Here is a 12,808-nt window from a genome sequence, read left to right as displayed (position 1 = left end):
GGGCGTCTCCCGCGGGCCCGCGGCCGGCCGGGGCTAGGGCCGGATGGAGCCGCGGGACGGCAGCCCCGAGGCCCGGAGCAGCGACTCGGAGTCAGCCTCCGCCTCGTCCAGTGGCTCCGAGCGCGACACGGGTCCCGAGCCGGACAAGGCGCCGCGGCGCCACAGCAAGCGGCGCTTCCCGGGGCTGCGGCTCTTCGGGCACAGGTGAGCGGGCGCCGCCCGGGCGAGGTCGCCCGGCCCCGGCGGGGTGGTCAGCGCAGCACTCGGGCGCGGACTCCCGATCCCCACGGCGCGGGGACCGGCCCTTTCCTAGGAGCCGGTCCCTCAGCTAAGTACCGTGCGGGGCCAGCCAGCTCCGCTCAGAATCGCCGCCCCGGGCACCAGCCGCCGGAGCCCCGTGGTGGGCGCCCACCCTTCTTGACCCACAGGGCCTCTTTGCCTCTCTTGCCTTCGGCGAGGCGAGGGACACGCTGCCGCTGGGCTTGTACGGGACCCCTTGGCATCTGCTGAACGTGCTCCCGCCGGTCTGCCAAGCTGTCCCCGGGCTCTGGCCACTGATTTCATTGTTCCACCTTTTTCGGTTTCTTCTTGGAGTTGGGGCTTCCTGAACGTCTGCTCCCTCCACCTGGGTCTTAGTGGCCGACCGGAGCCTTTCCCTTCACTAGGCAGTTATCGCCTTGTCCCCCTGCCTCTTTCCAGTCCTCCCTGGGAAGGGGGTGAAGTGAGGTGTAGACTAGACTCTTCCGGCTGCTCAAGCCCATCTTGCCTTCTACCCTCAGCCCTCCAAATCTCATCGTACTGTGCCTGTGACAGAGCTCGGCCCAGGACTGGCGAGAAGCTGGCGGGAGGGTGTGCAGAAATAGTGCGGGTGGTTCGTGGCTGTGTGCAGTTCTTGGCTGCGGGCCGATGCTTGCTCTCGTGCCCTGGTATAAGGTGCCAGGTGCCAACGAGGAGCCCTGCACCTGCTTCTCCGAGCTTTCAGCCTCAGGAGCTTGCAGTTGATGAGCCAAGGACCTACAGACTCTGTTCCCCTGGACTCTGACCCGGGTGTCTGGCTCACTTGTCTCTGGCTGCCCAGGCTTTGTGGTGTCTGGCTCCCAAAGGTTCTGCCAGCCCCTTCCAAGGTGGACTTCACCTACCAATAATCCATGGGGGCCCTTAACCCTGGCTCTTTGCACCTGCAAGATGTCACACAGCCACCCCACATGGAGCTCTGGATCCTTACACTGGCAGATGGAGCTCCATGGGCTTTTGTGAAGCTGCTCAGGCTTCAATGTCATTTCTAACAGGGCAGGCAGGAAAGCTCCCAGGGCTTCTATATTGTCACCCACAGCCGCACAAGATGGAGCACTTTACACCCAGCCTTGCAGGATGTAGCCTCCAGCGTTCACAGGCACCAGGGGGGGAGGGAGGGGCTCTGTGGGAGACTTCCTGTTGCTGCCCACAGGGCACCAAGTGTTGGGTGCTTCTGACCTGTGACTGTGCCCCTTGGGAAGGGCACAGGTGTGCCTGTGTTGGGACGGATGGGCCTCAGGCACATTCAGGAGGAAAGGCAAGAAGCGGGAGAACTGACACGACCTTTACATAATTCTCTAAACTAGGATAGATGTTGTTTCTCCATTTTTATAGATGAAAAAAAACACAAGGTCAGAGAGACACACTTTGCCCAGAGTCATGTAGCAAATAAGAGGCAGAGACAGCGATTGAACACAAGTTGGTCTGATTCCAAAATCTACAGTCTTTTCTCCATACCAGGATCTCCAACAGAACATCACAGGGGCCGGGAATAGAGCTTAGTGGTACAAGCGCCTACCTAGCAAGCACAAGGTCCTGAGTTTGATTCCCATTACCACCCCCCCAAAAAAATCACAGGGGCCCAGGAAGCTTGAAGGGGTTCAGATTCTTAGGTCTGATCAGATCTGAAAGTAGGGCCTCCCAGATGACTGCCATGCTGTCATGGATGGCAGGATGTTTTGAGAAACATCCCTGGGATAGGATGCCTAGTGGGAAGAAAACCAAAGAGCACCTCTGGAATCTGAAGGATGTCACCTGCTATGCTCAGAACACAACAGCAGAGCTTTCCCCTGCAGCCTGGCAGCCCAGAGTCTGTGCCCTCTGGGGCCGACCTCCTTCCCTTGGCAGCCAGCGTGCAGGTAGACGAGTGCATAGCAGCCCTGCTGTGGACTGTGCCCTCTTTAATGCTGCTCATGCGGTCGCCGTACCTCTTTTTGCTGATCATGGGACACTAGTAAAAGACCTCAGAGCCCCGGCTGAAACCATTGGCACCTGCCCCCAGGCTCCTTGCATTGCCCCAGCCACCCCTGCCCATCCCTCAAGCCTCAGGGCTGAGTACCTCGGGAGGAAACAGGCAAGGGCTAGAAGGGAGGGTCCTGGATGGTGAGTAGATTGGCAGTGGCTGCTGTGTTGAAAAGCCTGCACTCTGATCTTGGTTCACTTGGAGGGTTCTGTGAACAATGTGCAGTTTCTGTGTGGCCTTGGCAAGGGCCTGCGATGGCACACAGGCCACGCGGCTGCCATCCCTGGCTCAGGAGGAGTGAATGGTCTATAGCGTCTTCCAATCTCTGCCCCCTCCAACTGGCATCATTCTGGGAATCTGGAAAGTGCTCTGCCATCCTCCCCCCCTTTTTTTAGCCCAGTGAAACACAAAGCTGAGCTGCGATCCTCCCCAGCTCCTAGATTCTTTTCCCCAACTCCAACCCACCTTACTTCTTGCTGGGAAGCATCAGCCTCCTTCCTTTGGAGCAGAGAGAGCACAACATGTAGGTTCCACTCTAATCCAGAGCATTCAGTTCTCCACCGTGTGGGGAGGAGGCTGGAGCCTTCGCCTTTAGGTTCCCAGCGCTAAGGGTTGGTCAGTCTCTAGTGGGAATGCAGTTGCCTGTGTCTCCTGCTCCAGGCCCCACCCAGAGGGAGGAAGGGATCCAGAGCCTTTGGCCTGGTCCCAGCAGCCCATATCCGGGCAGGTTGTAATTGGTGGATTAGCTGGTTTTGCACCCCAGAGGCATCAGAAATTGCCTGGCACCTCGCACATCTAGACAGAAGGTGCTTTGGCAGTTTGAGCCCCCAGGAGCCTGAGCATCTGCTCTTGCGTCCCCTGCCCTTCTTTAGGCTGAAAGTCACAAGCTCCCAGCAGGCAGGGGGCACACCTGTGGAACGAGTTGGAGACAGTGGGCTCATTTAGAGCCCACACTACAGGGAGCCCGGTTGGGAATGGTGCTGCCCTCAAGGCTGGCAAAGGGTGCCAGCGGGCAGCTTGAGGGACACGGCTGCTGTTTGGGTTGGTTTGGCAATGAATGGTATGGACGAGTTGAGGGATGCCTCTCATTCAGAGGCAGAAGCACCGTCTGTGGCGCCAGGGTGTCTGGGAGCAAAAGGAGCCTCTTTGAGTGACTTGTTTTGCAGGCTACTGCTGAGAACAGCCCAGGTGGCCGAGGGAGGCTGTCCCGGCTTGAGTCCTTGGGTTCCAGCCAGTTTGGGGAAGAGAAAGGGACCTCAGTGGCGGAGCAGTGTGCATGCTGCTGTTTGCTCCCCACATGAGGCCATGTGCCTGAGTAACACTAGCCTAGGTTGGGATGCGAGGCTAGGATTTTCCTCCCAGCCTCCATCCACTGCCACATGGACCAGAGGCTCTGGATGCAGATTAGGAAGGGGATGGGCAATTTCTATCTCTGTCTCTGTGTCATACTCCAAAAAGGTCAGATCCCTACATGTGAAGCTGGGCATGGTGAGGCACACCTGTAATCCCAGCTCTGGGAGGCTGAGGCTGGAGGATTGCCATGAGTTCTAGGCCAGTCTGGGATACAGAGACCCTGTCTGAAAAAAAATCCCCAGTATTGAATGCCACCTAGGGGTGCAGTTGGCAGGACAGCATGAGAGTGGCTGCCCTCCCAGGGAAGGATGGGGTAGGACTGATGAGCCCTGATTTAGCCGGGGCTGGGAGAGAGGTCAGCAGTATTCATCTACTGGGAGCCTCAGGCTCCCCAGTGACCCCCCAGACACTCAGCAGCCACATAACCAGCTATGAGGCTGGGGCTGAACTGGTCCTTAAAAGAAGCATGGACCCAGTCCCTTCTGCACCCATGGAGAAGAGTTTCAGGCTCCTGAACCAAGCCCTGAACTGTCTGCAGTGTCGCTAAAGCGACACGAGGGGGCGACTGCTGCCATGTGGAAGGACATTGGGTCGCCTTGTGCACCTGCAGTGGATGACTGCTGTGGCTCCTAGGATGAGTACAGCTGGGCACATGCCCTCCTCCCCTCGTGACTCTGTAAGTTCCGTGCTCACTCATTGAGCCCCTGGAGCTCCTGGAGACCACTGCTTCACTCCACTGATGCCTTATAGCTAATGAGGAGTCTTAAGGTCTCCAAGATCCGCAGCTTGCATTGGAGCACCCCACAGCTCTACCTGCTTGCTTTCTTTTTTTTTTTTTTGGTGGAACCAGGGATTGAACTCAGGCCATTGTGCTTGCCAGTGAAGCACTTATTCCACTGAGCCATCTCCCCAGCCCTTCTACCTGCTTTTGAGACTCTTACCTGGCCCCTTCCCGCCTGCCCTCTAGCTCTGCTTCCACCAGAGAGGACCTCTGAGTCAGCGAGGACGCACAGACATGGTGCAGGTGCGTGAAGAAACGCTGCCACCCCCACCTCGGGGTCCACCCTTGCCCCGCCTCAGTATTCTGGATGGGTGCCTGCCGCCTGCCGAGGTCACAGTGGGGGCTCCCTGCACCTCTGGCTGGAGCAGGGCTGGTGGGAGGAGAGGCAGGAGCAAAAGCCAGACGCCCCCAGGAGCCCTTTGCCTTCGTGGTTAGCACTGGAATGACAGGCTACAAGCCTAGGGCACCTGGCCTAGGGCAAGGGGAACTGAGAGGAGGCCCCTTCTGTCTCCTGCACTCACCTCCTTGTCTTTTTGTGGCCCTTAACAAATACCAGCAGCTCGTAGACCCATCATGTCATGTAAGTTTCACATTAGCATCATGACTGGTTAGCCATCTCTTGTACTTTATTTTATTCCTTTTTTTAAAAAACGTAAGCTTTTTTCCTTTTATTTATTTTTTAAAATAATGTCTATTATTTTATTTATTTATTTTTGTGTCCAACTCAGCCCACCCGGGGAGCAGGGCTGGCGCGGCATGCGGTGCCAGGGATTGAACCGCAGTGCCTAGGCTTGCCTGAGTTTGCCTAAGCAGGTGCTTTAGACCGCTGAGCTATCCTGCCGGCCCCTATTCCTTGGTTTCTTTTTTTTTTTTTTTTTTTTTTAAATACTTTTATTTATTTGTGTGTGTGTGTGTGTGGCCAGCTCAGCCCACCAGGGGGCGTGGCTGGCTGGCATGTGGTGCTGGGGGATTGAACCACGGTCCCTGTGCTTTGCTAAACTTGTTCTTAGTAGGTGCTTTAGACCACTGAGCCATCTCACCAGCCCCTTGGAATAAGGGTTTTATTTTTTTTTCTTCCTCGAATGCCTTCAGGGCACTTTTGGCCAGCGGGAGAGTGGTGAGGTTCGAACTCCAGGAACCTGAGGCTGACAGCTTTGTGGAAGCAGCCACTTAAAGGACTGAGCTAGGGCCAGGCCCCTTCCTTGGTTTCTTGAGATAGTCTCTCACTCTGTAGCTTGGTTGACCTTGAGCATGGGGTGATCCTCCTGCCTCAGCCTCCTGAGTGTTAGCATTATAGGTGTGCGCCACCATGCCTCGCGTTTGATGCCCATTTTACATGGGCCAGAGAGGTCAGGGGCCTGGCCCAGGAGCGAAGGCCAATCCACAGATCTGTCTGCTCCCCCAGCTGCCCTCCTTGGCCGCTCTTCCCTCTCTCATATTCCACATTCCCAAACCAGCAGAGGAGAAGCAGCGGGTGGATGCTTGGTGGGTTTAGTGTGTGCAGCAGATGATCTGCCCCTGGAGCCTGAGACAGCTGCCACCAAGACTGCCAGCTTCAGCAGAAGCAGGCTGGGCTGCAGAGGGCTGGGGGCTGGAAGCCATTGTCACATGGCTGCCCTGCCAGTCCTGGTATGGAGGGTGCTACAGTGACCTTTTATTGTACTTGATAGGTGCAGGGGGCAGAAGGCCCAAAGGATGGGTCAGTGGGTTCCAGGCAGCTCTGCAGGGTCTGCAAAGGGCCTAGGGAAGAGCCCGGAGCCTCCTACTCTCAGCTCCCAGTCCCTGACTCCGAGCTCACAAAAGTCTGCCCATGCTCCAGGCAGGCACTGATTCTGAGCCACTCGGACTGAGCCCCTTCTAGCTTGGCACCTGCCAAAATAGCTGTCTGGGAGCCTGGCCCGCGCCGCCCACGCCCCCGCCTCTCGCGGGTTAACAGCTTGCCTGTCTCTCCACCCCCTTGCCCAGCTTGCTGACATTTTACAGAGCACGGAGGCGGCTGCAAAAGGGGGCAGGCTTGTTCCTGTGGCCTGGCCTGTGCGGATACCCTACCGGCATAGCCTGCCATTGTGCAGCTCCCCAGAAGGCATCCCTTCCTCAGCGAGCCCCCTACCCCAGATACACAGGCATGGCACACCGTCAGGGTTACCCCAAGAAGCTGGTCTCCCTCTGGGAGTCTAAGAAGTTACTTGAAAACCTTTTGAAATCTTCAGTTGGATTGCTTCGTAGAATAAGGAAGGGGCTCACCTCGAGCTTGGTGACTTCTAGTCATTATGCTACTAGGACTTCAGGTACCGGGGGCTCCTGTGTCTTGCCTCCCAGAGAAAAACCATAGTCCTGGTGTGGTGTCTGCTTTTCTCATGTCTAAAGTTTTCCTGCTGAAGGGTATGACTCTGGCTGGTGTTCTGGTGCATGCCTGTAACCCCAGTACTCAGGAGGCTGAGGCAGGAGGATCACTGATTTCTGGCCAACCTGCCCTACACAGTAAGTTTAAGACCAGCCTACAGTATATAACAAGACCCTGTCTGGAAGAAGAAGAAGAAAAAAATATCAGAGGTGTGTGTCTCTAACAGTATACAGTGCTGCTGTTCTGTACACGCTGACCTTTATTTAGTGAGAGTACCAGACATCATTCTAAATTGAGAGTTTTTTCCCCTCAAGGTTGTTTTGGAGGCCTGCCATGCTGGCCCCGCCCCCAGGGCAAGTAAAACAGGGATTGAGACTGGGCGTGGTGACAGTACCTGTAATCCCAGCATTTGGGAGGCTGTGTAAACTGGAAAATCACTCACTGAGTCTGATCTAGTAGTGAGACCCAGAACACCCTGTAAACCCTTCCCTAAAATACAAAAAAAAAAAAAAGGTTGTCTTAAAGATATAACCAGCTTCATTAGGACGTGTACTCCAGCGAATCCATGTTAACTGCTGTGTAGTATTCCTTTGTGGAGCTACTCATTTGCCAGTCTCCTGTGGATGATCATGTGGGTGGGGTGCAGTTTGTTGTGATGCATGCAGTCCCGAAGACTGCTCGCACGTCCTCTCCTCACAGCGCCTGCTCATTCTGTGTCTGCAGCTTCAAGGGTGTCCAATTGTGTTCCAAAGCAGTTGGCCTAATTTACAGGCCTCAGCAGGCACTGCCTTTCTTTAAACCTGTGCTTAGCAGAGAGAAGCTAACTATGACTCTCCTCCTGGCCTTAGAGACCAATGCCCTAGGCCAGGCCTTGCTCCCTGGGCCTCTTGGGCTAGTGGCATAGTCCCAGCTTCAGAGGGAGGACGAGGCCTGTGTGCCCTGAGGCCTCCCGGGTGCAGGGCCGACAGGCTCCACGTGTCTCCTGGGTGATGGGGCCTCTTTGGGAAACTTAGGCAGAACCATAGACAGGAAGTCATGAGGGGGAGGGGCTGCATCCTATGCCTGGGGACCCGGCTGGGGGTGGAAGCTGCAGAATGGGTGTTAATTTTGAATGAGGAGTGAAGGGGATCCCTGTCCCAGCAGATGCGGACCGATGGGGACCAGGAACTTGCTGTAGACATAGGAGACGACAGGAATGGGGACCTGTCACCAGAGAAGAGTGGGAGGTGTCCAGGTATCAGTGTTCCTGCAGGGGATTGCTTTCACACCTGCCTCCAGGGCCAGTGCTCCCCAGTGCTAGCAGGGCTTTGGTGCACTGCTGACAGCTCTGCCCCCTAGGCTGGCCAGGATGCTGGCTTTCCTGCTCTCAATCTCCAGACCTAGCTATCATTTTAGTCCCTGAGGATGCAATTACAGGTGATCCAAGGGGTCCCTCAGCTCAGCCTTCTGGGGACACAGACTTGCAAACCAGTGCTGTTGTCCCAAAACACCAGGAAGGAGCCTGAGCCCAGGAGGGGCTGGGGGCCCTGGAGTGAGAAGGGGAGAAGAGACAAATTCAGCAAGCAGAAAGGGGTGGACTGGAGGCACCATGCCCACAAGCAGGGCTGTGAGAGGTGGTGACCAAGGCCCAAAGTATGGGGTACCCAACCCAGGCCTGCCCTCAGTTAGCTACATGGGCCCAGTGCAGCTTTGTCACCCTGTGCCTCAATTTCCTCATCGAGGAGGACTCAGAGAGCAGGAATAATAATACAACTATTGGGGCTGGGGAGATGGCTCAGGGGAATAAGTGCTTCTCTGGCAAGCACAAGGGCCTGAGTTCAATCCCCGGTTCCGGAAAAAAAAAAAAATAATAATACAACTATTAGGGCTGGAGAGATGGCTCAGTGGAATAAGCACTTCCCTGGCAAGTGCATGGGCCTAAGTTCAATCCCCAGTTCCGCCAAAAAAAAATAATAATATATCTAGGGGCTGGTGAGATGGCTCAGTGGTCTAAAGCACCTACTTAGAACAAGCTTAGCAAAGCACAGGGACCGCGGTTCAATCCCCCAGCACCACATGCCAGCCAGCCCCGCCCCCTGGTGGGCTGAGCTGGCCACACACACACACACACACATAAATAAATAAATAAAATTTATAATAATAATAATATATCTATTAATATTATGAAGATTAGGGGGCCTGCCTGTTAGCTCAGTTGTTTAAGAGCCTGCTTATGCAATGCAGTCAGACACAAGATACCGTGGTTCGATCCCAAGCTCCTCATGCCTTACCAGACCCACCTTTCAGGCAGCCTGAGCCAGCCAAAAAAATAAAAAAATCCTCCCCCCCCCCAAGAAAACTTTGTGTGTATATATGCTGTTTTTTTCCCCCAGAACGAGGGATTGAACTCAGGACCTTGTGCTTGCCAGGCAAGCGCTATATTTTACTGAGCTTAAAAACTTTATTTATTTATTTATTTATTTATGGAACCGGGGATTGAACTCAGATCCTTGCACTTGCCAGGGGAGCGCTTATTCCACTGAAATTTTTTTTTTTAAATATGAAAATTAGCCAGGCCTGGCTAACACACGTCTGTAACCCCAGCACTTGGGAGGCTGAGGCAGGAGAACCATGACAAGTTTGAGGCCATCCTGAACTATATAAGACCCGGTCTCAAAAAACAAACCAAAAAACCTAGAAAGGAAAGACAGGAAAAGAGGCCAGAAATTGCACCCTGCTGGACCCAGGGTGGTGTTGGCTGACAGCAGGGAGCCAGTGCCCAGGAAGTGGATGCTTTAGGATGAACTCTAGGGTAGGGGAGGATGGTTGAAGGGAGGATTTAAAGGAATGAGTGTGAGCTATTCGCCCTGCACTCATCTTTCAGGCCTAGCAGAGCCAGACTCGAGGGACCCAGAATATGAAGGAGACTGGTGACATTTCATCAAGGAACTCCCTTAGAGCCAGGTGTGATGACACATGCATGTCATCCCAGCACTCTTGAGAGGCTGAGACAGGACGATTTCAAGCTTGAGCCTTGCATGGGCAACTTAATGAGACCCTGTCCCAAAAGCATAGGAAAGGCTGAGGATGTAGCCAGAGCAGAGGTCCTGGGTTCATCCCCAACTTGGTACTGCCGAAAAGAAAAGCAAGCTCAGTTAGTGTCCTCCTCCATCCTGTGGCCCAGTCCAGCTGTCCAGGTTTCATAAGAAAGTCACAGACAATGTGGGCTGGATGATGGCTCCCAGCCCAGAAGGGGGCCTTCAGCTGTCACTCCTGGGTCTCCCAGAGAGGAGAAGAAGGTGGCCACCCAAACAAAGATCATTTCCATCCCCTTGTGCCCAACAAAGAGAAGTGGCCCAGGCCTGTGGCCAGCACTCCCGTGCGATGCCCAGGGGAGGGAGCCTTGCTGTTCCCCAAGGGCCCTGCCCTCCCCCACGGAATTCCCAGTTCCTTCCTCCCAGGCCATGCCCACTCACTGCCAGCCCCAGGTGCAGCACAGCGGACAAATCTGGTTTCTTGGGAGGATGGGCACACGGGACAGGTGCAGAGGGAGGCTAGGTGCAGGGTGTCTGGTGCAGGCAGGCAGGGACAGAGGATACCTCGGGTCACTTAGAATGAAGGGCTTGGCACCTAGCAGGCCAGGCTAGTGCCAGGCTGGAGGATTTCGAATTCCTTATGAGGCAGTGGATCTCAAAGTGTGGTCTTGGGGGGCCTTAGGCTGTTCACAAATGAGGCCAAAACTGTCCCATAGCAGTGTTTCCTGAGCTGCCTGGCCACATGCCCATATGGGTGCAGAAGCTGTGGGGTGAAACTGTTGGCGCTGTCACACCTACCCAGGTGGCAGCATGACTTGGTGCTTCTTGCGCCTGTGTGGCATCCTGACCTCTGAGCAAGAGGGCTTTTCACCAGCCTGGCGAGGGAGTGTGCAGGTCCCCTGAGGGTCTCCAACTGCAAGCCTAGTCGAGGAGCTGGAGCTCTTGGACCATGAGGTGCATTTGTTGAGAATCTTGGAAACTTGTGTCCACTTGGTTGTACCTGATGGCATCCTAAGAGTTGCAAGTCTCTGGTGAGCTCGGTGGCCATGCAAATGGGTCTTCTGCTGTTGCACAAGGAAACAGGTCAGCGTTGGGAAGGTTGCCATAGATCAGGAAACCATTTTCCCGTGACCAGTACTCGAGGTTACAAAATTCAATGTAAGCTGGGCGTGGTGGTGCACCCCTGTAATCCCAGTACTCTGGAGGCTGAGGCAGGAGGATTGCTGTGAATTTTAGAACAGCCTGAACTGTGTAGCAAGACCGTGCTTTTTTTTTTGTGTGTGTGTGTTTTGGTAAGGGTCTGCAGGGTCTCACTACTTTACTTAGATCGGACTTGTAGGGATTGCCTGTGTTCAGCGCCCCTCCCCCCCTCCCCCACCCCCAAGAGCTGGGATTACAGGTTTATGCCACCACGCCCAGTCTCAGTCACTGTCTCAGCGCGCCCTGGGGATGGGGTCAGCATGGCACACCAGGGACAGAACCCTGGCCACTGCATCTGCCTAAGCAGTCACTTAATTTGCTGAGCTATTTGACTGGTCCCATTTTTCTTTTTCTTTTTTCTTTTTTTTAGTGTTCCTTTTGGCATAGTACCAAAGGACGCCTCTTAGCTGGAAAGGCCAGCTGGGTCTTTCTTCTCCCAGCTGTACTCCTTGGGAGGCCTTTTCCCTGGTGCCTCACCTAGAGAAACCTGGTGCAGCAGAGGACCTGCAGGCGCAGCCTCACATCAAGGACCTGCTGCCTCTGGAAAGGTGGGCAGCAAAGCAAGGCTTATTTTATAAGTATGTTCTATGGAGTAACGTGATGATGTTCTTGTTTTTAAGTAAATGATAGAACTTTAAACATTTCTCAATTTTTTTTCTTTTTTGTAATTTTTTAGGGAAGGGTCTACAGGGTGTTCAGGGTCTCATTACTAGATCAGACTCGTAGTGATCCACCTGTTTACAGCCTCCCAAGAGCTAGGATTGTAGGCACACGCCATCAGTTTAATTTTGGATGTCATGATAAGTATTAATAGCTGCCACCCCCAAAGTTCTCATCTCTTAGAACTGGAGTGATTTTGAGGAGTGAAAAGGAGTCCTGACCTCGGGAGTTTGACAGCTGCTGCCTGGACCCTCAGCAGCTGAGGGCCCTCAGAGGACCCTCAGAGCCGGAGCAGGACAGGCAGCCAGCAGTGGCTCAAGGTGGCATGCATGACTTGAGCTGGTGTCCTGGGCACTCTTCAGCTTGGCATGAACCAGGGCAGCTTAGAAAGGTCCCCGGAGTCTCAGTGCAGCCACTTGTGAGTTGGCCTTGTCCCAGGCCCCGCCGAGAGCCTCAGGGGCAGTCAGCTGCTTCCCAGTCACTGGCACCTGATAGTGGGGGAAGGCTTCCTAAATTGAGAAAGTCCACAGATACTTGTGTTTGTGGTTGCTTTATTTGGAGCCAGCGAGCTTCTCTGCCCCAGACCCCAGAAAACCTGCCTTGCAGACTCAAGACTCTATTCAGTGGCCAGTGCATCCCACCCTAAAAGAGGCGCAGGCCCAATCTCTTGTCCTCAGACCCAGTCTCTGCAGCTGAGCAGAGGCTGGGCTGGAAGGGTGGGGAGGAGAGGCCGCTGACAGGGCTGTTGTCCTGCCTGGGGAAGAGAAGCCAAGAGGCCAGGCTCGTGCCAGGTGCCACCCGCCCGCCCGTCGCCTGCCGCCTGCCTCTGCGAGCCCTGGAGCACTGCTGGGAGAGGAAGTGCAGTTGGTTACCAGTAGGGCTATTTTCATAACGGCTGTCTCAGGCTGGGGGAGGAGGGTGGCAAGGGGGAGGGCCCAGCCACTGCGAAGCTGCTCTCCAAACTAGGACTTGCTGTCAGAACAGGCCAGCAGCAGAGCGGGAGCTAGAGCTGCTGACCCTGGCCCACCTGCTTGCTGCCTTCTGCCGGCCTCCCTGTCTTCTGATCAGGTCAAGGGGACTCCCTATGCTGCTCTGTTTCTCCCTTCTGCATCTGCCAGGGCCCTGGGGCGGGTAGGCTGTCCTGCAGGCCCTGAAGCTGGGGGGGGGGCAGGGGGTTTGGCAAGCTCTGCCTACCACCC

At 55.0% G+C, this 12,808-nt stretch overlaps 1 protein-coding gene across 6 annotated transcripts in view; it reads left to right on the top strand.

The window, feature by feature from the left end:
• Dgkz (diacylglycerol kinase zeta) overlaps window positions 1–12,808 on the top strand; it is a 39,861-nt gene that overhangs the window by 12,994 nt on the left and 14,059 nt on the right. For 2 of the 6 annotated variants that reach the window (XM_004627000.2, XM_004626997.2), the window contains exon 1: window positions 1–204. The exons of 3 other annotated variants lie outside the window; for them this stretch is intronic. In XM_004627000.2, coding sequence (XP_004627057.1) covers window positions 44–204 — 161 coding nt within the window. In that variant the 5' untranslated portion in view covers window positions 1–43. Of the gene's footprint in view, window positions 205–12,658; window positions 12,678–12,808 lie in introns of those variants that run through there. One more of the 6 variants, XM_023710459.1, reaches the window with a different exon arrangement.

Source organism: Octodon degus, unplaced genomic scaffold (genome assembly GCF_000260255.1).
Source record: "Octodon degus isolate 3935 unplaced genomic scaffold, OctDeg1.0 scaffold00018, whole genome shotgun sequence".
Lineage (NCBI taxonomy): Eukaryota > Metazoa > Chordata > Mammalia > Rodentia > Octodontidae > Octodon > Octodon degus.
Note: the sequence above shows the minus strand (reverse complement) of the source record. Positions and strands in the feature narration are given on the sequence as shown.